This window comes from Mus musculus, chromosome 9 (assembly GCF_000001635.26).
Source record: "Mus musculus strain C57BL/6J chromosome 9, GRCm38.p6 C57BL/6J".
Classification (NCBI taxonomy): Eukaryota; Metazoa; Chordata; class Mammalia; order Rodentia; family Muridae; genus Mus; species Mus musculus.
The window spans coordinates 26,973,357-26,999,634 of record NC_000075.6 but is presented as its reverse complement, the minus strand read 5'-3'; the positions used below and the strand labels follow the sequence as shown (position 1 = coordinate 26,999,634).

Sequence of the window (26,278 nt, the reverse complement as noted above, 5' to 3'; positions counted from 1 at the left end):
AGAACGCCAGTAGTCCTATTGGAGCCCGCGCTTCAAGGGCTTAATGGACTACAACTCCCAGAGTATCAGGGGGGCGGGGCGGGAACGGCTAGTTCTGGCCTGGGCTAAGAGGCCTGGGGTCTGAGATTCGAAGTTTACATGGCGATGTTGCGGTCCGGATACAGGCGCTTTGGCTGTCTGCGCGCGGCACTCAAGTCCCTGGCTCAGACCCACCACCGGAGCATCACCTTCTGCATCGATCGTAAGGCTCATCTAGGCGAGGGGAGAGTGGGTCTTCGGTGGGCATCTGTGCCCGCCCGAGTTCCCAGCGCTTTGGTGGCTCTCGGGCTTCGCCTGACACCGATCCCTCTCGGGTCCCTTGACGGACTCACTTCATCCTCTGACTCTGCCCGTCTGGGACCCACTTCTCTCTCCCCGACCAGTCCTGTTTCACGAACTGGCTTCCTCCCATAACTCAGGATCTACTCTCGGGACCAGCTCTTAATGGTCCCTGTGACCAGCGCTCAGTCCAGTCCAGTTGCCTGTCCCCCGACCCCGCCAATGCTTTTCAAAGACGAAGGAACGTGTGACTTTGGCAATAGATTTCCAAGGTAGAAAGAGCTAAGTATATGAGCGCTGGTAGAGATAGTTGAAAAGCTCCAGGTTATACCGTATGTTTTGCTCACAAGTATAGATTTCGTAAAAACACTCATACTGTAGAAACTGCTGCAGGAAAAAGAAAGATAACCGCAATTGAGAAACCCTATCTGAGATTACAAACTGATTGTTTAAAAACCTGGCAGAAAACTTGCATGTAACTGGGAGTGTTTGCCACCCATGCAAACCAAGCCAAATATTTAGATTTGTCAATCACTTTAAATACCAAACTAAAAACCAGAACCACCTTTTCTTCTGAAACAGTTTTTAAAATAATTCTAAATTTTATTTTAAATAAGAATCTATTATTTATGGCCTTATGGCTTTGAAAATTGAGAACAGAGTTATAAAGTACATGGAGGCATAGACTGGTTTTTTGTTTGTTTGTTTTTGTTTTGTTTTTTGTAGAAAACCAGTTTTAAGAGTTACTGCCCTACTTAGGCACCTAAAATTGGGTAAACAAAGTAGCGTGGTTTGGTACTAAAGTTAGGAAAGAGTCTGTCCCAGTAACAGATTTACGTTATTGATTGTTGTTTTGACCTGGGCAACTAAGATGTGTGAGACAGGCTTTATTTGTGCAACTGTGACACTTCTGGAGCTAGCTTTGTAGACCAGGCTGGCCTTAAACTCAGGAGAGATCACTGGTGCCTATCTCCCAAGCCTTGGCTGTACCACCAGAGTTCAGCTTGCTCTCTTTCACTGTTTTTAACGAAGTGTTGGAGTTGGGGATCTAGCTCAGTCAGCTTGAATGCTTGCCTAATGTTTTCATTCATGCAGCCCTGGGTTCCAACCCCAGTATTGACTCGGCCTGCCAGACCTGCCATGGCATATGACTCTAATTCCAGCACTTGTGATGAGGAGGCTGGAGGATCAGGGTCCAGCCTCAAGTTACATACAAAGATGAAGGCCAACCTGGACTACATGAGATCCTGTCTTAACAACAAAAAATTATTTTTGAGTTGTTCAAGATACTTTTCTACTTGTAGATTTGTGTGCCACGATAGTGGGTGGGCTGGGGTGCTTAGCTGTGTAGTAAGCATTCATTGGGGGTTTCTTACCCACCTTAGGTCATTTAGTTCCCAAATAAATGACACGAGACCTTAATAAATATTATGGCCATAGGTTTTCTTCCTTTCTCTCCTGGCTCCCTCTCTCCCCCTCTTCATCTGTGCCTCAAACACCAACCCTGGGAACCCTGGGAACTGAAGCTCCGCCTACCTCTCTTCTACCCAGCTATAGGCTGTAGACATCTTTATTCAACCAATAGCTTTAAATTAAGGTGCAAGGTTTGCACAACAAAAGCTGGCATAGGTGAGAGAATTCTCTTGAGGCAACGTGACCTTGGGATACATAATTTAGCATTGCAGCATTGGAGGCCAGGAGTCACCCTACAAACCACACAAACACCAATCCCAGCCAGACAGGGATAGATTATTGAACACACATGTAAAGACTGATTGATTAGGGCAAGAGCTGAAAGCTGCATTCTTGTGCATTGTCCAGGGTCACTTTATGGGGGGGGGGGGTGGACAATAACAAACTAAGCAGATGCAGGTGCAGGGTGGTTGGCCTTTTCTCAAGGTTTTTAGTACTTTAGACAATAATCTTGACTAACCTTTATCTGGCTTGGCTCTGAATGAAGGCTACAGTTGGTAAATCTAGCGTGGCTCTGAGTGAAGACCATGGCTAGAGACTTCCCCAAAAGAGTCCTAAGTCTCTGTGGTAGTTTGAATACACTAGGCCAATGGGAGGTGCTACTGGTAGAAGGTGTGGCCTTATTGAAGGAAGTGTTCTAGCTCCACCCAGTGTGGAAGAGTCAGTCTTTTCCTTGTTGCCTTTAGAGCAAGAAGTAGAACTCTTAGCTCCGTCTCCAACACCTTGTCTGCATGGACACTGCCATGCTTCCCGCCATGATGATAATGAACTAAACCTCTGAAACAAATGCAATGTTACCTCTTAAATGAGTTGTCTTGGCTTCACAGCAATAAAACCCTAAGACAGTCTCATAAAAGGATATGTGGTCAGCCTGACCTTGCTGTGAGCCAAACTATTTTTCTGTATCTATAGTCAGGCTGTTTTTTCTCTTTTTTCTTTTTCTTTCTTTTCTTTTCTTTTCTTCTTATACCAGCAATATGAGATGGCTGACAGTCCTGAAGCAGAATGGCTACAATTATGCCAGGAAAGTAATGCCAGGGAAGCAGGTTTCTACAACAGTACACAGCAACAGACCAAATCTCAGGATTTAGTGGTGGCTCACTTGAGCCTATGCAAGGTTCTAGATTTAATCTCAGCACTACAAAACTGATTGATGACTACTACCCACAGCTATAAATTGTTTTGTTGGTTTGTTTTGATTTTTTTGTTGGGGATTTTTTTTTTTTTTTATTGTCTCACTTGGTAGTTCAAGCTGGCCTGGAACTTTGTAGTTCTCGATATACTTATTTTAAACTTGAAGCATGAGCCACATGTCTGGCTGCTCATTGCATATTTTAAGGTTAAATAATTTAAGAGATGCAGCCTCACTTCATAGTGGGCTGTAACACTAAATTTAGAAAAGTCACCGAGTCTCTGAAATAATTATTTTATGTTTTAATTTTTTAATCATTATTTTTTTTAGATAGGGTCTCTCTACACAGCTGTCCTGGAACTCAGTATGTAGACCAGGCTGGCCTCAAACACAGGTCCTCCTGTCTCCTGCCTCTGTCCCCACGTGCTGGAATTAGGTGTGTACCACTACTCCTGAGCCAGAGCTCAACAGCTTGGTTTGCTGCAGCTGTCAGGTACTCCTTGAATACCTGGATTCTCAGGGCCGTTGTCTCTCTGGCTTTATTACATTTGAAGATCTTGATGTTATTTAAAGGTTTTGGGGACACTACCTTTTGTTAGTAATAAAGACTTTTCTAATTTCCCTTGGTCTAGTGGTGTTTTTTGCAAGTTCTTTGTTGTTATTGTTAGTTTTTGCTCCTAAGACAGTGTCTCTCCATGTTGCCTCAGACTGGCCTGACACTTGCAGTTCTCCTTTGTCAGCTTCCCAGTGCTTTGACACACCTACCTGCCCATAGCTACCTGTTCTGCTTGTCTACCGAGGCTCACACTTTTTTGGACGCTTGTGTTCATGCTTTGAACTCTGCCCTTAGGGTTTTATTGTTTTCTGACAATTGGTGTGTTTTTGCTTAGACAATGTAGTTTACGCTTGTTGTTGTTTGCATTTTAGAGTCAGGGTGTCACTGTGTACCCCAGCCTGTTCTGAGATTTGCTGTGTAGTGCAGATGGACCTTGAATTCATGATCCTCAGACATCTCTCTAGTCCTGGGATTATAAACATGACATTGTACTGGCTTCAGTTCATTATTTAACTTGCTATCCATCATTTCCTTTTCTGAATATCAAATGTAATTGCTATATAAGAAGAATTTGTGGCTACGTTGTATTTACTATATACTGACTACATATAACTTACATAAAACTACTCTTCTGAAAAGGAAATCCTAAAACTTTTAAGTCTTTGGTTGGCTGAACTGTTTGTCTTAGGAAGAAGCCTTTTACTTTGTTGTAATAAAATAAAGATTTATTAATACATATTAAAACTGGACATAGTGACTCATACCTGTAATCCTAGCATTTGGGAATCTTAGGAGTAGTCTTACCTCAAGTTTAAGGCCACCTGAACTATGTAATAAATTGCAGGCCAGCTGGAACTATAGAGTAAGACTGTCTCAAAAGCTAAAAGCAAAGACTCTGTATTGAACTCTTGATAGAAATAAAACTTAGCAGCCCTTCTTTATGGTTTAAGGTCTTTGAATTATTACCATGTAAGAGTGTGTGCATGTCTGTGCACACATGTTCGTGTCTTCATGTGTACTATGTTCATCTTAGTAACACCAGCACTGCCACACAGTTGATGCTCGATAAATATTTGTTGGGTACAGTGGTACTGGTGTTCAAACTTCGGGAACCGCTGTGGCTGGACAGGTTCCTACCAGGGAAGTATGGCTCAGGTGCATATTGTTTGTTGTTTAAATAGTGAATTTACTGCATGGTTGCTTTTTGCTTTTAGTTTTTGTTTTTGTTTTGTTTTGTTTTTTTCTACAGTTGTGAGTTTAATCCAGGGCCTTAGGCACGCTAGACAAGGCCCACCACTCAGCTGCATCCTCCCAATTCTTTTGTACATAAGCTTTTAACTACCATCTGGAGCAGCAGCACTTGTACAAAAAAAAAAAAAAAAAACAAAACAAAACAAAAAAAAAACATAAAAAATAGCCTGACACTTGCCCCAGTAAGAAAACCGTGAATTATATTGTCCCACTCAATATTCCTAAGAGTGGTCCCTTCAGGTTTCTATTGTAGGTCTTTTAGGGAAGACTTTGCTAGAATCCTCACAACCCTCCCCACCTTGATTACATCCCTTCTACCCCTCATATGCTTTTGAGGCAGAGCCTTACTATGTAGCCTTGAATATTCTGGAATTGTATGTAGACCACATTGGCCTCAGACTCAGAGAGAGGATTCCTAGATGATGGGATTGAAGGTGTGCACCACCATGCTAGGATTCCCTTTTAACTAAGAGTGATGCCCAGATGTTCCCCAGAGGAACAAACTTTGTCAACCTCACTATGTGCTATGGGAAGAGCCTTGCATAGCCAACAGGCACCAAAGCAAATTATTGTCATTATGGCTTGCACTTTTCCTTTAAGTCTATATCTATACCACCTCAGATGTGCCCCATCTCTTCCTCATAGCTTTTCTTTAGGATCTGTTAGCATTGTAATGACCAAAGTTTTAGCATTGAAGGGCCTGCCCCTCCCCCCACCTGAGCCATCACTGTATCCTGATTTTTACTGGACCTCCAAGTGTAGTCGGTATGCACTCATTCTTTCCTTTGCTTTGCACCAGCACACCCGAGGCAGTGGTTCTCACAGTAGAAGAGAAAGGAATGGGAATAGTATAGGCCTGTGCAATCATCTATGAGTTGCTGGTTCTGCTTCAGTGCTCTGGCTTCTGGAATTCATTCTGTCTTCTTTTCCCGTCTTAAAAAGTCATTACTTTTTCACAGTGTTGCCTAAGTTCATTGTTTTTAGTGTCTGCCTTGTCTCTGGAAATCTGCTTTATCTTAAAAAATATGGAAAATACTCTAGGCTTTCGTGACACTCTTGTTTTCCAATTCAATCCTACCATCCTTACTGAATGTTTACCTTACCTTTGAGAATATTTGTAAAAATTCAATTCTGTGCTTTACTGCTAGGGGACCAGGTTACTTATGATGTATAGGTAGGTAGCGTCTCCCACCATTTCCTCTGCAGAGATTCTGTTACAATGGAGTCTTTGTACATTTTAGGAGTTTCTAGAAAAATTTCCCATCCGTCTATCCTATTTAACATCATGACTTTACAGGTCATTCTTTCAAGTTTCATTTTTCTCAGTCCAAGAAATGAAGCAGGTACTGAGTCATATCATAGTAGTTAAGACAGGAAACTTTCTAAGAATTCAACTTAACTGTGTTTCAACATACGAAAGGTTTTGTTTTTGTTTTAAATCAGTGTTATCCACATGTTGTATGCCCATATTATTCCATTGCAGCCTTGGTAGGAAATTAAGCCAACGTATACAGATTATGATTTCTTAATCGATGTTATAAAGTGAACATGTTGGTGGAAACAGTGGCTGCTGCCAAATATGCAGAGAGGATGGGAATTTTTCCAAGGAATGTTTGCAGAAAAACTAGGACAGCGCATCCGAAAACACGGCACACGAGAGCAACTGCAGCCCATCCGAAAACACGGCACACGAGAGCAACTGCTTTTTTTTTTTTTACTTTCTTTTTTTTTTTTTTTTTTTTTTGGTTTTGTTTTGTGATGCTGAACTTGAACAGGTACCTCAACTAAGCAACACTTTGCTTTGGGTTGTATCACCGCCCTTCGTTTAAAGGAAAAAAAAAGCGGGGGGGGGGGATTTATGAGGAGGAAGAGTGAAACAATTTTGAAAACAACAGTTGACCTACTTGGAATTAAAAGAAGCAAGATGACTTAGTGAGGTAATGGGACCTGCCACTGAGCCTGATGACATGAGTTCAGCCCCCATGTTTAAAACTTGTCCTCTGACCTCCATATGCAACACAGGCATGTGTGTACATACACACACACACAGACACAGACACACACAGAATAAATAAATAAATAAATAAATGAAATCCCTGTTTTGAAAGGAATGGTGATGGAGTTTGGTGAGTTGGTATCCTTATGTATCTTGCTCTTCCCAGAAATGTTTCACAATATGGCAGAGTGGGATAGAAGATAGGAGTGTTTTGTGGCTAGATAGTGTTTTATGCATCCTGGTTTTTCCTGTTGTGTTCCCTGAGGCCTCTACCTATCTACTTATAAGTCTGTCTTACCAAGGAACCAAGGAACAGATGTCTGGGAGTAGCTATGTTTTATCTTAGGATACTATGGGTAAGTGCTAGAAAGATCACTTCTCCACCTGGGAAACTGGTAATGATCCTAGCTTAGCACTAGGATAGCAGAGGCAGGATGGTCAGGAGTCCAAGGCCAGCCTGGACTAGATTATAAGACCCTATCTCAAAAACAAAAACAATGAAACACTTAGTAGGTGGCTCCATTCTCTACTAGGATGTGTCTAGGAAATGCTTTAGTAGGTCCACTCTTAGCTTTGAGGCACTCCTTATGAGTGAAACTCTTCTCTCATTTCCATCCTAGAATTGAATATGTCTGGTCCTGTTCACAGCTTCCTTGGGGCTAAATGAAGAACAGAAAGGATTTCAGAAAGTGGCCTTTGACTTTGCAGCTCGGGAAATGGCTCCCAATATGGCGGAGTGGGATCAGAAGGTAAGAGTGTTCTCATGGCTAGATGTTCCAACAAATGCTGTATACAATGACTTACCTCTCTACAGTCCTCACCGCTTAGTGCCTGCCTTCTACCCACCAACTCCACTGCAAGTGTGGAGATCGGTGATAGATGTGCTGGATAGTTTTATGTGAGCTTAACACAAGCTGGAATCATCAGAGAGGAGGGAGCCTCAAATGAGAAAATGTTTCCGCAAGATGGGGCTATAGTCAAGCCTGTAGGGCATTTTCTTAATTAGTGATTTATGAGGGAGCCAATTGTGGGTGGGTCACCTCTGGACTGGTAGTTCTTGGTTCTAAAAGAAAGCAAACTGAGCAAGGCAGTAAGCAGCACTCCTCCATGGCTTCTGCATCAGCTCCTCCCTCCAGGTTTCCGGCCCCTTGAGGTTCTGTCCTCACTGCTTTTGATGGTGAGCTGTTACATGGAAGCATGAGTGAAGTAACCCTTTCCTCTCCAAGTTGCTTTTGGTCATTCTGTTTCATTACTGACTAGGACAGTAAATGACTCCTTTCTTGGAGGCCATCCCGGATGTACTGAGACGGCCCTTTTCTTATTTAATTGGACAGACATTTAGACGTACCTAAAATTAAAGCATTTCTATAGAAAAAAAATTGGCAAACATTTGTTAATTGGTGCTACTATAAAATAGCAAGGGCATTCTTCATTGTCCCCTCTAAAGGAACACCTGTCTCAGAACTGGTCTCTGACCACTTCCTCTCTTTGCTATGCAGGAGCTGTTCCCTGTGGATGTGATGCGGAAGGCTGCACAGCTGGGATTTGGGGGGGTCTATGTGCGAACAGATGTGGGTGGATCTGGACTGTCTCGCCTTGATACTTCTGTCATCTTTGAAGCCTTGGCCACAGGCTGCACCAGCACCACTGCCTATATAAGCATCCACAAGTGAGCATCCGTGTCTAAAAGCATGGTGAAGGGCTGTGCTCATACAGGGTGGTAGGGAAACTTCACTGAGAAAAAGATGAGTCATGGTGGGCTGATTGTCCTTGGGAAACTAAACTGTTATTGGTACGCAGTAGGTCTGTTGCTGCCTGTTGGATTTGATTCTGTTGCCTTCTATGGCAGTACTTAAAGAATTGGTTCTCTCACATTTCAGTTTTGGCACCAGCAGACTTCTCTAGTTGTCCTCAGTCTATAGCTGAGACCTCCCGTAATTTGAGAAAGTAAGAGGAAGTACATTTGTCTCTGATTTTTAGGACTTACTTGTCTGAGAAGCCCCTGGGCCTCTGGTATAGGTTCCAGGGATGTTTTTAGACCAGCCCCTTCCTTTCAAGTTGCGTCATCTCATTTGTCTCTTTCCCCTTCCCACTCTCTCCTGCTTCCATTCTGCCTTGCTGTCCTTTGTTTCTCTCCCCACCCCCCACCCCCCACCCCAATCTTCTTGTCTGTCTTTACTTCTGTCCATGGCTTTTCTTCTTGGTGTACCTATCAGCATGTGTGCCTGGATGATTGATAGCTTTGGAAATGAGGAACAGAGGCACAAATTTTGCCCACCGCTCTGTACCATGGAGAAGTTTGCTTCCTACTGCCTCACTGAACCAGGTGCGTTTGTCCTCCCTGCAAGTGAGACCTAACAAGGAGCTAAGTGGGACCTGTGTGATCATTGACCGAGCATCCTCATCTCTTGACACATAATATGGTTTACAATGCAGTTTGGTTGTGGAATAGTCAGGGTACTTGTCTTTGGACCAGGGCCTTTAGGTTAGAGTTCCTCCAGGCTGCAGACTACCGTTGGCTGCTTTGGTAGAGAGGTAGTGGACTTCTTGGTGCAAGCAGTTTTTACCCAGCATGAGAATTTCTTGGTTGTGTGGGTTTTAAAGCAATACACGATAGACTCTTAGGAAGACCTTCTAAGATGTGGGACTGTGCCAAGCTCCTGTGACATCACTGACTTCCTTCCATCTGTTCCCCTTTGACCCCTGTCTCAGGCAGTGGGAGTGATGCTGCATCTCTTCTGACCTCAGCTAAACAACAAGGAGATCATTACATCCTCAATGGTTCCAAGGTAAGAGTGTGTGTTCTCAGAGCAACTTGAGGCTGTTCCCACATGCCTCCTAACATCCCTCAGTTCCTTGAGTCTCAGTTACAATTTCTTCGTAGCAGTTTGCATTGGAAAGAGCTGCTCACTCTTACCTCAGTACATCGGACCACATTCCTCCCCTCCGTCCACTCCTCCCAGTTCTGTTCCATCTTCTCCCCCAAACCACTGCCATCTCCCCTCTGCCCTAGATCCCCTTGTCCTTTTCTCCATCAGAGAAGAACAGGCAGGCAATCAGCTGAGCACAGCATAACAAGATGTAAAAAGAGTAGGTACAAACCCTCCTGTCAAGGCTGGAGGAGGGAACTCATTAGGAGGAAAGGGTCCCAAGAGCAGGGAAAAGTCAGAGCCACCCTCACTCCTACTGTTAGGAATCCCACAAGACCCCCAAGCTAAATAACTATATCATATTTGCAGAGGATGTAGCATAGATCCATATAGGCTTCCTGATCGGCACTTCAGTCTCCGTGAGCCCCTATGAGCCCAGCTTACTTGATTCTGTGGGCCATGTTCTCCTGGTGTCCTCATCACCTTTGGCTCCTACAGTCCTTCCTCTAGCTCTGCCTAATGTCTGTCTGTGGGTTTCTGCATGTACTCCCCCCATCGGCTTCCAGAGGAGGTTTCTCTGATGATGATTGGGCAAGGCACCAATCTGTGGGTATAGTAGAATATCATTAGGAGTCAATCATTTCATTGACTTCTCTCTCTCTCTCTCTCTCTCTCTCTCTCTCTCTCAAGTTCTGGGCCACCATTACCCCAGCATATCTTGCACACAGGACATATTATAGGTTGAAAGTTTTGTGATTATGTTGTTGTTCCAGTTCCACCATTGGAAACCTTGCCTGGTTACAGAAGGTGGACAGTTCTAGTCCTCATTACTAGAAGTCCTCACTAGAGTAACTCTTGTAGATTCCAGGGAGTTTTCACTGCACTAGGTTTTCATATCCTTTCACCCCCAAGTGCCCCCAACCCCCATCCTGACCTGTCCCCACAAAATCTATTCTATTTTCCCTTCCTGGGAAGATCTATGCATCCTCTCCTCCTGAATTCAGGACCTCTGTTTGCTCTGGTCAACCCTGCTCTCACCATCCCTGCTCGCTCCGGCCCAAAGATTTATTTATTATTATAAATAAGTACACTGTAAGCTGTCTTCAGACACACCAGAAGAGGGCATCAGATCTCTTTATGGGTGGTTGTGAGCCACCATGTGGTTGCTGGGATTTGAACTCAGGACCTTTAGAAGAGCAGTCAGTGCTCTTACCTGCTGAGCCATCTCACCATCCCTCTTGAATTCTTTATATACTTTGGAAATTAGCCCTGTGTTCGATGTGGAGTTAATGAAAATTCTTTTCCATTTTGTAGGGTGCTGTTTTGTCCTTTTGATGGTGTCTTTTGCCTTATAGAAGCTTTTCAGTTTCATGAGATCCCATTTATTAATTATTGATCTTAGTGCCTGTGCTGTTGGTGTTCTGTTTAGAAAGTTGTCTCTGTTGCCAACGTGTTCAAGGCTATTCCCTACTTTCTCTTCTGTTAGGTTCAGTTTATATGATTTTATGTTGAGTTCATTGATCCATTTGGACTTGAGTTTTGTGCAGGGTGATAAATATGGATCTATTACATTTTTCTACATGCAGAAATCCAGTTAGACCAGCACCATTTGTTGAAGTTTTTATTTATTTTTTTATTATGTATTTCTGGCTTCTTTATAAAGAATCAGGTTTCCATGTGTGTGGATTTATGTCTTGATCTTCAGTTTGATTCCATTGATGAGCCTGTCTGGTTTGTGCCAATACCATGCAGTTTTTATTACTATAACTCTGTAATACAGCTTGGAATCAGGGATGGTGATACCTCCAGATGTTTTTTTATTATTCAGGATTGTTTTAGCTATCCTGAGGTTTTTTTTTTTTTTTTTTCTATATGAGGTTGAATATGATTCTTCAGGTCTATAAAGAATTGTGTTGTAATTTTGATGGGGATTGCTTTGAGTCTGTAGATTGCTTTTGGTAGGATAGTTACTATGCTAATTCTACTGATCCATGAGCAGGAGAGATCTTTCCACCTTCTGATATCTTCTTCAGTTTCTTCAAACACTGAAAGTTTTTGTCATATAAGTATTTCACTTGCATGGTTAGGGTTACCCAAAGATATTTCATATTGTTTGTGGCTATTGTGAAGGGTATTTTTTTCTCTGATTTTTTTTTCCCTCAGTCCATATGCCATTTGTATCTGGGAGGGCTGCTGAATTGTTTGTTTGTTTGTTTGTTCTTGAGTTAATCTTCTATCCAGCCACTTTGCTGAAGGTGTTTATCAGCTACATGAGTTTCCAGGGAGAATTTTTGAGTTGCGTATGTATACTATCAGTGTCAGGAAAAATATAAGCTCGGGAATTCCAAGACCAGGTTTCCAGCACAAAGATCTATTTGCACCAGAAGGATAGGGGATAAGGAACAAGGAAGCAAGGGAGAGGGAGGAGGAACATTTGTCCAGAGGACAGAGGACTGCCTCTGGATGGAGAGGAGACATACATGGCACGTAAGAAAATGGCAGTTTATAAAGGTATAAGGGGAAAGAAGGCAGACATGGTGCTGAAGAAGGAGCTGAGCGTTCTATATCTGCAGGCAGCAAGGCAATACTGTGTGTGTCGTACTGGGTGTAGCTTACACATGTAGGACCTCAAAGTCTGCTTCCACAGTGACACATTTCCTCTAACAAGGCCACACATCCTCCAATAAGGTCACACATCCTCCAATAAGGCCACACCTCCTAACAGAGCCATTCCCTATAGGCCAACCATTCAAAGACACAAGTCTGTGGGGCTTTTCAAACTACCACAGATGAGGTGTTTAATTTAATTTTAATTGGGCATTTTAATTAGGCAAACCAAAGGGGCTTTTATTCCTGGACTGGATCTTGGTAGTCAGCCTCAAGAGGAAGTAGGGAACAGACCTTAGTAGCTAGCTTTAAGAATGTAATGTGTCTTTCTATTTTATGAAAGAATTTGAAGAGTATTGGTAAGTGGTATCATCTAGAAAATTATCCCTTTTAAAAATTTCAATTTTGTAGAGTACAGGGTTTTTTTTTCTCTTTTCTTTTCTTTTCTTTTCTTTTCTCTCTTTCTTTCTTTCTTTCTCTCTCTCTCTCTCTCTCTCTCTCTCTCTCTCTCTCTTTCTTTCTTTCTTTCTTTCTTTCTTTCTTTCTTTCTTTTTTTGGTTTTTAGAGACAGGGTTTCTCGGTGTAGCCTTGGCTGTCCTGGTACTCACTCTGTAGACCAGGCTAGCTTCGAACTCGGAAATCCACCTGACTCTGCCTCCCAAGTGCGCCACCACTGTCTGTCCAGTACAGGTTTTTAATATAATTACCTAATGATTCTTTAAATTCCCTTGGTGTCTGTTGTTGTGCCCCTTTTCATTTCTGATTTGTTAATCTGGATTTTCTCTGTCCTTCTTTTAGTTAGTTTGAGTAAGGGTTTGTCTGTCTTGTTGATCTTCTCAAATAACCAACTGTTTATTTTGATGTTGTTTGTTTGTTTCTATTTTATTGATTTCAGCCCTTGGTTTGATTTCCTGCTGTCTATTTCTCTTGGGTGTATTTGTTTCTTTTTGTTCTAGAAATTTCTAGCTGTTAAGTTGCTAGTATGAAATCTCTCCAATTTTTTTCTTTTTTAAGATTTGTTTATTTTATGTGTATGAGTACTCTATCTGCATGTACACCTGTATGCCAGAACATGACATCAGATCCCTTTATATATGGTTGTGACCTGCTACATGGGAGCTGGGAATTGAACTCAGTTCCTCTAGAAGAGCAACCAATGCTCTTAACCGCTGAGCCATCTGTCTAGCCCCTCCAATTTCTTCATGTAGGTACTTAAGTGATAAAAACTTTCTTCTTAGCAGTTCTTTCATTGTGTCCTGTAAGTTTGAGTATGTTGTACATTCATTTTCATTGAATTATACGTCTTTAATTTCTTTTTATCTGTCTTGACTTAGCAGTCCTTGAGTAACCTCTTACCTTATCTTATCTTATCTTGTTAGGAGGGCTTGTCCTCTAGGGTTAGAGAAAGGGAACTTTGGGGATAGTGCTTGGGGTGGGAGCACCAAGAGAATGAAGGAGGACTTCAGGAAGCCATCTGGAGTTCTTGTGGCTGGTGTGGCCTCTGGTCCAGCATGAAGTTCACACCTGAGTTGGTGCCTGGGATATGGCAATGAGGAGGGCAGGGGATTGGAGAAACCTCAGGAGGGCGCGCAGATAGAGTAGAAGAGGTCTGAGTAGGAGGCTTACTTAGTGTGGGAGGTGCGCCCTCCTTTGTATTGTTATCAGCTAAATCCCTGATTTTATAAATATTGCCAGAGCAAGTGCCCTTTACCCCACCTTCTGCATTACGCCTTTGTTCTGTTGTTGGGAGTGTTCCAGTGTTTTATCCAGATGCCAGGCTTAAAAATCTCATGCATTTTCTGACTCTTTTATACCCTCTTTGTGCCCACAGGCCTTCATCAGTGGGGGAGGTGAGTCAGACATCTATGTGGTCATGTGCCGAACTGGTGAGTCTGGCGCCAAAGGTATCTCCTGCATAGTTGTTGAGAAAGGAACCCCTGGTCTCAGCTTTGGCAAGAAGGAGAAGAAGGTGAGTGTCTACTCAACTGTAAGCAACTCCAGATAAGGGTCTCTGCCATGTGCTAGACCAACTCCTGCCCTTTTTTTTTTACAGAAGGTTTATGAGTAGGTATGTAGCAAAACAGAAGTCACTGCTAAAGAAACAGCTTCCTGGGGAAATGACAAGTTTGCCAGCTGGTTTCAGAAACTGCTGACTATTTAAATTCTCTTTTTTTCTGTGCCTGCTTTTGTGCTGTGTTTATTTTCCTCTTGGTATGTCTGTGCTATGTGTTTATATGCAGGTATTGGAGAGGAGATGATGCTTGCTAGCCTCCTCAGGTGTTCACCTTATGCTTTGGTCAGGGTCTTCTTTAATTTTATTTTTACTGTTTTAAGGCAGGGTCTTACTATGTGAACCTGGCTATTCTCACTATGTAGGTGAGGATAATTTCACTTAAATCCTACATGCAGGCTGTGAATAGGAAACATGTAATAATGTAATTGCTGATAATTTAAGACGCATTGAGGGTTTTTTAGGTGATCAAAACAGGAGTACAGTTGTTGCCCTTAGATCAGGACTTTTGGATATAAGGCAGGTGTAAAATAACCCTTGAATTCCTCCAAATCTCCTGGGGCTTCCTCATTGTTCTTTATGATGCTTTCTGGCCCTCACAGTTGCCAATGGGTTGTGGGTCTGCACTTTTGTAGCATAGCAGGCGTTTATTAGATGACTCAGTGTTCAAAGCTAGTGCTGTCTTCTGGGAGGATGCAGAACCCTTAGTCATTCCTGGCCCTGTTTGGACTTAAAATCACACACAGCTTTATCTGTATAAAATCTCTATAGCTGGGCATGGTGGTGTACACATCTAGCATTCTGAAATCTGGGGCTAAGATCACAAGTCCTAGCCCTGCTTGGGCTACTTGTAATACATACACACCCAAACTTACAATAACAACAAAAAATGTTTGCCTATCTACAGAAGCAAAAAATAAATAAATAAATAAATAAATTGTGTATAGGTAGGGTCACACTAAGAGGGAAGGAGCTGAATTCTTTCGGTTAGGCTGTTAACAATAGTTTTGAGAGTATTTAGCCTCCCACTTTGTATTAACTTTCCAGGAGGATAGCTATTTCCTTTTCTTCGATTTAGTTCTATGGAAGAATGGAGGTCTGAAAGTGAGAGCAGTGTGCAGAGGAGTAAAAGGTCTGAGCAGGACTGGGCTGCACCAGAGTCAAGGCTTACACACCTCCTTTGCCCTCTCCCCTGGCCCCTACAGCTTTCCTGGGATGTTAGAATAGTTCTTTCCACATAGGGACAGAAAGTAGATTGCTGGTGTGTGGGCACGTGTGCATGCTCGTGTACCTGCATCTGGAGTCTGAGATTAGCTTTGGTGTTGTCTTAGTGCTTTTCTATTGCTGTGAGGAGTCACCACAGCCAAGACAATTTTTAAAAGAAAGCATTTCATTTGGGGCTCACAGTTCCAGAGGGGTTAGAGTCCATGACTAGTCCAAAGGCAAGAGGCAAAGAGAGGGCTAACTAGGAATGACCTAGGCTTTTAGAACTTCAGGGCCAACCCCCCAGTGACACACCTCCTCCACCAAGGCCACATCTCTTAATCCAACTACTACTGACCAAGATTTAGATATGAGTCTGTGGGGGTTATTAAGATTCAAAGTGTTCTCTCTCTCTCTCTCTCTCTCTCTCTCTCTCTCTCTCTCTCTCTCTCTGAGACAATCTCTAACTGAATCTAACAACATGAATTAGCTGGTCTGGCTGGGCAATGAGCCCCAGGAATCTCCTTCTTTTCATGCTCCATTTACACACACGTACAGACACAAAGCAGTTGCAGATGTTTGTGTAGTAACACCTGGCTTTCTATTTGGGGACTAGGGATGTAAACTGAGGCCCATTTGCTTGTATAACAGGTATTTTACCCACTGAATCATGAAGATACTTTCTTAAAATAAAGACATCACAGGTGTGAGAATGCAGCAGCAATTTGAAGTTTGTTTCTTTAATGATTAGAATTTTTTTTCTAGACAGGGTTTCCCTGCATAGCTCTAACTGCCCTGGAACTCATTCTGTAGATCAACCTGACCTCCAACTCAGAGCTCCACCTCCCTCTGCCTCCCTAGTACTAGGATTAAAGGCATGGACCACCACTGCCCAAAATGATTAGACATTCTTTTTTTTTTTTAATTTTATTTTTTAAATTTTTTTATTAGATATTTTCTTCATTTACATTTCAAATGCTATCCCAAAAGTCCCCTATACCCTCCCCCTGCCCTGCTCCCCTACCCACTCACTCCCACTTCTTGGTCCTGGTGTTCCCCTGTACTGGGGCATATAAAGTTTGCAAGACCAAGGGGCCTCTCTTCCCAATGATGGCCGACTAGGCCATCTTCTGCTACATATGTAGCTAGAGACATGAGCTCTGGGGGTACTGATTAGTTCATATTGTTGTTCCACCTATAGGGTTGCAGACTCCTTCAGCTCTTGGGTACTTTCTCTAGCTTCTACATTGGAGGCCCTGTGTTCCATCCTATAGATGACTGTGAGCATCCACTTCTGTGTTTGCCAGGTACTGGCAAAGCCTCATGAGAGAAAGCTATATAAGGGTCCCTTCAGCAAAACCTTGCTGCCGTATGCAATAGTGTTTGCATTTGGTGGCTGATTATGGGATGGACCCCCAGGTAGGGCAGTATGGTCCATCCTTTCATCTTAGCTGCAAACTTTGTCTCTGCAACTTCTTCCATGGATATTTTATTCCATATTCTAGGGAGGAATGAAGTATCCACACGTTGGTCTTCTTTCTTGATTTTCTTTTTTTTTTTGGAAATTGTATCTTGGTATTCTCGGTTTCTGGGTTAATATCTGCTTATCAGTGAGTACATATCAAGTGACTTCTTTTGTGATAGGGTTACCTCACTCAGGATGATATCCTCCAGATACATCCATTCGCCCAAGAATTTCATAAATTCACTGTTTTTAATAGCTGAGCAGTACTCCATTGTGTAAATGTACCACATTTTCTGTATCCATTCCTCTGTTGAGGGACATCTGGGTTCTTTACAGCTTCTGGCTATTATAAATAAGGCTGCTATGAACATAGTAGAGCATGTGTCCTTATTACCAGTTGGAACATCTTCTGGATATATGCCCAGGAGAGGTATTGCTGGAATTACCGGTAGTACTATGTCCAATTTTCTGAAGAACCACCAGACTGATTTCCAGAGTGGTTGTACAAGCTTGCAATCCCACCAACAATGGAGGAGTGTTCCTCTTTCTCCACATCCTCGCCAGCATCTGCTGTCACCTGAATTTTTGATCTTAGCCATTCTGACTAGTGTGAGGTGGAATCTCAGGGTTGTTTTGATTTGCATTTCCCTGATGATTAAGGATGTTGAACATTTTTTCAAGTGCTTCTCAGCCCTTCAGTATTCCTCAGGTGAGAATTCTTTGTTAAGCTCTGAGCCCCATTTTTTATTGGGGTTATTTGGATTTCTGGAGTCCAGCTTCTTGAGCTCTTTTTATATGTTGGATATTAGTCCCCTATCAGATTTAGGATTGGTAAAAATTCTTTCCCAATCTGTTGGTGGCCTTTTTGTCTTATTGACAGTATCTTTTGCCCTATAGAAGCTTTGCAATTTTATGAGGTCCCATTTGTCGATTCTATTTCTTACAGCACAGGCCATTCTGTTCTGCTTAGGAATTTTTCCCCTGTGCCCATATCTTCGAGGCTTTTCCCCACTTTCTCCTCTATAAGTTTCAGTGTCTCTGGTTTTATGTGGAGTTCTTTGATCCACTTAGACTTGAGCTTTGTACAAGGAGATAAGAATGGATCAATTCGCATTCTTCTGCATGATAACCGCCAGTTGTGCCAGCACCATTTGTTGAAAATGCTGTCTTTTTTCCACTGGATGGTTTTATCTCCCTTGTCAAAGATCAAGTGACCATAGGTGTGTGGGTTCATTTCTGAGTTTTCAATTCTATTCCATTGGTCTACCTGTCTGTCGCTATACCAGTACCATGCAGTTTTGATCACAATTGCTCTGTAGTACAGCTTTAGGTCAGGCATGATTCCACCAGAGGTTCTTTAATTGTTGAGAATAGTTTTTGCTATCCTAGATTTTTTTGTTATTCCAGATGAATTTACAAATTGCCCTTTCTAACTCAGTGAAGAATTGAGTTGGAATTTTGATGGGGATTGCATTGGATCTGTAGATTGCCTTAGGCAAGATAGCCATTTTGAGTATATTATTATGAGCATGGGAGATCTTTCCATCTTCTGAGATCTTCTCGATTTCTTTCTTCAGAGATTTGAAGTTCTTGTCATACAGATCTTTCACTTTCTTAGTTAGAATCATACCAAGGTATTTTATATTATTTGTGACTATTGTGAAGGGTGTTGTTTCCCTAATTTCTTTCTCAATCCATTTATCATTTGTGTAGAGAAAGGCCATTGATTTGTTTGAGTTAATTTTATATCCAGTTACTGCAATGAAGCTGTTTATCAGGTATAAGAGTTCTCTGGTGGAATTTTTAGGGTCACTTACATATACTATCATATCATCTGCAAATAGTGATATTTTGACTTCTTCCTTTCCAATTTGTATCCCCTTGATCTCCTTTTGTTGTCGAATTGCTCCGGCTAGGACTTCAAGAACTATGTTGACTAGGTAGGGAGAAAGTGGGCAGCCTTGTCTAGTCCCTGATGTTAGTGGGATTGGTCCAGCTTCTCTCCATATGATTAGGCATTCTTAAGGTCAGGATTTCAGACACATTCTTGCTTTCAGGTGTCTGTGTTTGATTTGACAGAATGAGATGCAGAGGTAGCCATCTTACTGGGCAGTACTGGGAAATTGCAGGTGTTGGGCAGAGACCGCAAAAATTTAAGAGAGAGCAAATTTGGTTGCAGTTTATTTGGTTTTGGTTTTCTCAGACTGGATCTCTTTAGCCCAGACTGACCTCAGACTTGCTTTGTAATGAATGCTCACCTTGAACGCCTGATCCTCCTGCCAATGTGTTTTCAGTGGTAGTTTTGTAAGCAGGCACCATGCTTGCCTAGAAGGGTTTATGTTAGGAAATGATGTAAAAAGCAGTGATTTCTAGGTTGGAGGGAACTCGAGTATTCTATGTAGTTCACAGTTTCCACAGGCTGCTTTGTTGAACCTGAAGGTCCTTTGAGTTTCCAAGTACCTTAATGAGGAGCTGATGGGCTTTAACTATTTATATATGAAACATCAAAGTGAGACTTAGCTAACAGATTCTACTAACTTTCTAGTCCAGCAGTTGTACTTTATGTAAGGAAACAAATGTCCCAAAGAAGTCAAGTGACTTGCCCAAAGATAATTCTAACCAGGTTCTATGTCAGAGGCTACATTTCAACTGTTCTGATGTTTCTCTGAACTTAATCTGACATATCCAGTGATGTTCTAGTAAGCCAATTTTCTTGGAGTAACAAAACAAAAACTCATATTTGTGGCATTTGCCAATCCATTCGTGGCTGATTTCACGCCACTTTTGCAAGATTATGGGATGCTGAGTTAGAAAAAAACAGTGCATAATTGGCTCTTGTGAGTTGACATCATAGCACTGGATCTCACTGCAGCTTCGTGTTAGACTAGGGCTCTCCAGGACATTGCATGTCATTTACCTTGTCTCATTGTGGTACCTTTTGGGGACACAAATCTTATGAAAGAGATATGTGGTTGTTGTTCACAAGACCTTTAAAAGTAAAATTTCCAAATAATTTCTCATGGAACTTGTACTCAGAGGCACTGAAAATAAGGACCGATCTGGTCCTGATCCTACAAGACGTGAGTAGTATTCATAGACAGAGTGCACAGAGTGAATTTGTGCTCTATGTTTGCCTGTGTTAGCCAGGCATGGCTGTAATCCTGGCACTTGGGAGCCTGAGGCAGGAAGAACGCACTGCAGTCAGCCTGGACTAGAGACGAAGACCATGTTGAAAAAATAAACAAAACATTGCACACTTGAAATAAGCATCTTTCTAAGTATTGACAAACCTGTACATCTGAACTTTTTCCTTTGTTTTGTGTTCTTATGGGCCTAAGTGTCATGTTGCTTAAACCTACACATTACAAGCTTCTGTCCACAGGGAAGGCCTCCCTGCTTGGGGAATCATAGGGCAGCCATCAAGACCCTGATTTTTGCCAGGTGGGGTGGAACTCGCAGCCAACCCGAGCAGTGATCTTTGAAGACTGTGCTGTCCCTGTGGCCAACAGGATTGGGACCGAGGGGCAGGGTTTTCTCATCGCCATGAAAGGACTGAATGGTGGAAGGATCAATGTTGGTGAGGCCAGAAAGGAGTTGGGGAGGGAAGGCAAGGGCTGAGGCTAGCAACTGTCATTCAGGCTCAGCTGAAGTCTTGACTCTTGCTCTCCAGCATCCTGCTCTCTGGGAGCCGCTCATGCTTCAGTTATCCTAACCCAAGAACACCTCAAGGTCCGCAAGCAGTTTGGAGCACCTTTGGCCAGAAGCCAGGTAAGTTACCTAGGATCTGCACTTCATTTGTATTCTGTTCATGCCTTCCCTGGGGCCCACATTCTCAATGGAGTCGGGGAGCATGACAGGAACATGAAATCCAGTGAAGAACTTGCTACCATCTTAATCAGAATGTATATTTTGCATGTACCTGTGCCACCTTTTTCAGGAGGCAGTAATACCAAGGCAAGCAAAGTAGGCTTTTTTAGAAGTGGCAAGAGAATTTTGAAGTACTTAGAAAAGGCACCTAATTTGAGATATCTTTGTGTGTGCATGCATGTGCTTGTGGGGTGGGGTGCATGTGTGCATGTCACAGTGCCTATGTAGAGGTTAGAGGTGACTTCTGTCACCCATGGATCATCTGGGGGTGGAACTCAATTGATCTATTTATATTTAAGTGCCTCTACCTGCTGAGCCAGCTCTCCAGCTCAAGATGGCTTATCAGTAGTTCCAGATTACCTCCACATGACATGTCTAAATCCATGTGCCTATTTTGTTTTCATTCTTGCCTATGGCTACAGTACCTCCAATTCCAGTTGGCAGATATGGCCACCAAGCTAGTTGCTTCCCGGCTGATGATCCGTACTGCAGCAGTGGCTTTGCAGGAAGAGCGGGAAGATGCAGTGGCCCTGTGTTCCATGGCCAAGCTCTTTGCTACAGAGGAGTGCTTTGCTGTAAGTGATAAGTCTTCTGGCCTTCCTGAGACAGACAGGAAGCAGCTGTCTAGCTTAGGATCTGGAGGGAGATGACTCCTCTGTAGAACATAATCCTCCTGAGGCACTGAAGGAATCACTTTGGGCCTTAAGGATAAGATGAATCTGTGGCAGGTCTACATGGGAGCTCTTCCTGCTGCTTTCGTAGCCTTCTCCGTGCTATTAACTGCTTCAGTAAGGCTCTGTCTTTCGGGTGTATTCGAGACGTGGCACATCTTTGTAAGGTTCAGAACAGCCCAGTGATGCTACCCCAAATTTAGTACTAATTACCGTGTTCTTTTTGTCTCTCACACACACACAGCTGCTTCTAAATTGAGACTACTTTGTCACTAGGTGGCACCTGAGCTTCCTATCATCAGTCAGTCAGAGCGGCTGTAGGACAGCATTAAAGGAAGAAGCAAATGTCTCTGCTGTCTGACTGGCAGGGATCGACTGGTTCAGTAGGATGCCCTTGCGTCTGACCACTTAGAATCTGGAGCTCCCTCTGGGCTCTGTTCTTTCTCTCATTCATTTGTAGTAGGCTGCCAGCTGAGGTTTGGAGTGTCGAGGGGAAGCTAAGAAGTGCACAGTCTCCTGGAACCAAAGACATCTGTGTCCTCCTGTCTCCCAGCAGATCTGCAACCAGGCTTTGCAGATGCATGGGGGCTACGGCTATCTGAAGGACTATGCTGTTCAACAGTATATGCGGGACTCCAGGGTCCACCAGATCCTAGAAGGTAAAACTTGGCAGGAGTTACTCTCTTCTGTTTGATGTAAGATCTGTGCTTTTCCAAGCCTATGTCAGTCCTTTTGTGCGGGCTGTTCCTCGGGGTCCTGCCAGGTCCCTGTCTTTCTCGCCATTCTTCCTCTCCTTAGCCCTGCTTTGTCACTGCTCTGTGGCTACATTTGAACGTGCTCTAGGCTGGGAGCCCCTGCCTCTGCCTTGTCCTCATGATTGAAGCATCCGGCCACTCCATTTCTTTTTGTAGATTTCAAAGGCAGCTCAAACCAAGCTAGGACGTGAGAACTTTTGATGAGAAGCACACTGGGGACAATTTCCTTCTGTCATAAAGGACTTGGTCCTCCAGGAGCAGCAGCTTAGCGGCCATATTGTCTAAATGCTATCTGTGTCAGGATTGCTAGTATACTGTTTAGTAAAATTGCCGGCATGTGGCTTTCTTCTGTAATACAGACATTCTGCCGGGTGACTGTCTGAGCTGTTAGTTAGGCACAGGATGGGGCTTACACTTGGCAGTCAGTGGGTGAGTCTGGAAGAGATATAACTTCTGTTCCAGCCAGGTAGGCAGCCAGGGCTGTGACAGTACTGGGGAGCGAGGGACAGTACCTTCTCTGTGTGGTTTTTGGTGAAACAGTGTAGGGGTATTTTATTGGGATCACAGAGACCTTCAAAAGACTCATGTCATACCTGAGTGGATACCATAATTTCTGGAGGACTTATTAAAGCAGGTTATGGGCCCCACCCTCAGAGTTTCCACTGGGCCAAGTGAAGGCTGTGGTCACTGGTGTGGAAAGGTTTGAGGCCTGCTGTCCCTATGTCTGAATCATGATCTGCTTTCTATCCAAACTTGAACTCTAATCTTTATCTGGCTAAGTCTCTCGTGCTAATCAGACTTCCCAGAGTTCCTGAGTGGGGAATGCCACTGTTGTACAAGGAAGTTGTTGGGATGTGGTTTTCTTTGAGATCATGTGATTATTGGTTCCTCAAGGGCTTTACTTTGTAATCTATATGCACTGAACGCCACGATTAAAAATGAGCAATCAATTCCCTCCTTCAGGGGAAATGTTTTATTTTATACTTAAGTTTTCTGATATAAAAGAAACAAATGTTATTGAAAATATATAAAATACCCAAAAAGCAAAAGATGTTGTGTTTTTCATCCAGGATGTATTTTTTAAATATTTTCTTTGTTAAACTCCTGAGACTTTTTCCTATCTTTTTACAAGTGTCATTAAAATTTAAAAATTAGAGGTATACTATTTTTCTTCTATATCTTAATTTAATACAGTCATTTTTGTCACCAGAAGAGGTGTTTAAAAATGTAAATATTATCACACTGAGCCAACAAGATGGGTCATGGGTACAGGTACCTACTGCCAAGCCTGAAGGCCTGAATTTGATTCCCGGGATTCACATGGTGGAATGAGCAAACCAGTCATGCAGATTATCTTCTGACTTTCATATGCACATGGGCACACTCACACAGCACACACACATGCATACACAATAAATACAATCTAAAAATATTTAAGGCATAAATATTGGTGGGTATAGTGCTGCACACCTGTAATCCTAGCACTGGTGGAAGCAGGAAAGATCAGGAGTTGAAGGTTATCCTCAATTACATATTGAGTTCAAGGCCAGCCTGGGCTACAGCAAACCCTGTCTCAAGCCAAAGGGCAATGAATGTAAGAACTATTTCTTACGCTGCCATTTCTCTGTCGTTACAGAAGTCGTAGTTGTTTAAATCTATGACTGCTCTGTCCCTGCTGACTCTGTTGTTCCTCTTGCAGGTAGCAATGAAGTGATGAGGATGCTGATCTCTCGAAACCTGCTTCAGGACTAGCTCCCAAGCTGGAGAGCCTCGCCTGGAGTCTGTGTGCAGCTGGAATCAGTCTTGATGCTCCTATGGGCTGCTCAGTTCAAGTGAATCATGAAGTAGACCAAAGGGCTGAGCTCTTCTAAACAGACTGAGCTGTCAGCCACGCTGCTGGTTCTGAGACAAGAACAGAGTTCTTAGCAGAGCTAGAAGGGCTGCTCTGAGGAGCCATGCCCAAAGAAGACCTGCACACTGCCTTCCTCATTCTGGAAAGACAAGCGGTCAAAGCTGTGGCTTGGATCCACACTATGGGCATTTTGGTGATTCTTGTCCTTAGGGTCTGGGTACTTGAATGAAGCTTTTCCTGATTAAACAGGTAAAGTCTGGGGAGGCCAGGGCAGTGGACAGATCTGCCCCTTTCTGGTTTCTGTTCTGCACTAGGGGTATGTCAGGACAGTACTCCTGTACTCAGATCATGATGAAATAAATATTTGGGAACCTACTGCTAAGCAATGAGTTAGGGTGCACCTTTAACTCCAGGAACCATGAAATAAATGTCAAGGGCTAAGTCTGTTTTGGAATATTTGGATTTTTTATTTGGGATTTATTTCCTCTGGGGCCCCCTTCTCTTTTTAAGTATATTTAATTAGTCCCTTGATAAGCAAAATCTATGTCTTTACTGCCTCCTTCAACTATAAGACTTAAAACTGTATTTGAGATTTTATATTATATTCGATTAAATATTTAATTGGATTTTAGAACAATTAGAAATTTCTCCTAAGGCAGTTTGTCTTTTAAAAAGTACATTCTTTTAATGATTTTGCAAACAAAGCATTATTTGTCATGTGTGAATGTCTAAGTATTAGGTATAGTCTCCTGCAGTGGCATCTTACAGCTCGTCATGGAGTCAGCCCGGCTCAGTCTTCTCAAGATGTCCCTCACAGCCCCCAGACAAAAACCAAAAACCCAGACCAACAAAACATGACGTTTGTGACATTCTGACTTAGTTTCTTGGTGACACCACTCAACTTGTGGTATTTTGTTACGGTATTCTGAGCTGAGTAATATAATCAACCTCACTGATGTCTTATAAAGAAGTGTGACCAAATGCTTTCTCCAAAAGCAAAATAGGGCTGAGGCTATGGATCAGTGGTACAGTGTTTGCCTTGTGTGTTTGTTCCACAGCATCAAAAATAAGTTAATAAATCACAGTGTATTGTTTCCCAATACTAACAATAAGAAATTTAAAATATCACAGTAGTCTCCAGTTTACATTTCAGTATAAATATAAAGTTATACAGAGCCTCTCTACTGAACATAATTAACACTGTTACAAAAATTTTAAAGTTATAGACAGAATACCGATATTAACATTAAAGTTTGCCTTTTAGTTAATTTCAGCTAAAATCATTGCAGTTAAAAATTAAATTTTGTGTGTGGCAGGGGAGGTGATTGTTGAAAATAGAATATGACAAACTTATTCTAAAAGTATGGAAATACAAAGGATATGTCCAGTGTTGAATATTTACTATTGAATATTCAATTTGATTTTGAATATATAAGTAAAAGAGTAAAGTTGAAGATCATTTTGAAAAAATTTATTTTCATGTTACGTGTATGTGTGTTCTGCCTACCTGTATGTATCTGTACCACATGCCTGCCTAGTGCCTGTGGAAGCCAGAAGAGGGTGGCTTCCCCCTGGAACTGGAGCCACCATGTGGGTGCTGGAACTGAACCTGAGCAGCAAGTACTTCCACACTAAGCCATCTATCTCTTCAGCCCCTAAAGTTGAAAGTCTTAATTTTTATGATTTACTTTAAAATTATAGCAGTCATCCAGGCTTGGTAGTACACACATTCATACCCCCATCCTTTAGCCATCCCCAGCTACCTGTGAGTTAACACCAAAGCCAGAATGACTTCAGATGGCACCACTCAAAATTGTTGCCAGAACTGAATGTCACCCAGCTTAGCCAAGAGAAGAGTAAGCTGAGGTAAGAACAAACCCTAAGCCAAACATTCAGCACCAGTGTGTTAAAAATGTATAGATTACAAGGTAGGAAACCACCTACATAGGCAGTACATGTTAGTGGGGAAACACTGCAGATGGAAATTTCAGGAAATGGATGCTGCATTGGAAAGCCCATCCAATGGGCTAGAATATGAGGATAGAAACCAGGAGTTTAAGACAGTTAAGTGTGAAATCTCTGGTATATCATGAAAAGGCCAAATCTACAAATATGGGCATAGAAGTATAAGACCTCCATACCAAAAGTGTAGAAAATATTTTCAATGCAATTATAAAGGAAAATTTTGTGAATCTAGAGAAAGAGGCCCCACCAGGCACAAGCAGCTTACAGAATACCAAATAAACAGGCC

The 26,278-nt window shown here is 42.5% G+C and overlaps 1 protein-coding gene across 8 annotated transcripts; it reads left to right on the top strand.

The window, feature by feature from the left end:
* The first annotated feature begins 63 nt into the window (after window positions 1–63).
* Acad8 (acyl-Coenzyme A dehydrogenase family, member 8) lies at window positions 64–25,497 on the top strand. 8 transcript variants are annotated; one of them, XM_030244509.1, is made up of 11 exons: window positions 64–241; window positions 7,347–7,475; window positions 8,226–8,395; window positions 8,943–9,052; window positions 9,439–9,515; window positions 14,035–14,172; window positions 20,324–20,459; window positions 20,553–20,650; window positions 21,172–21,324; window positions 21,977–22,079; window positions 23,875–25,127. In XM_030244509.1, the coding sequence occupies exons 2-11, from the start codon at window positions 7,443–7,445 to the stop codon at window positions 23,925–23,927; spliced, it is 1,071 nt and encodes a 356-aa protein (XP_030100369.1). In that variant the 5' UTR covers window positions 64–241; window positions 7,347–7,442; the 3' UTR covers window positions 23,928–25,127. The 8 variants fall into 8 exon arrangements, 4 of the variants coding, with proteins under 4 accessions (XP_030100369.1, XP_006510613.1, XP_030100370.1 ...); XR_001778975.2 differs by having other exon boundaries at window positions 77–241; window positions 7,375–7,475; window positions 21,881–22,079; window positions 23,875–24,481; NM_025862.2 differs by having other exon boundaries at window positions 86–241; window positions 7,375–7,475; window positions 23,875–25,497.
* The last annotated feature ends 781 nt before the right edge of the window (window positions 25,498–26,278 follow it).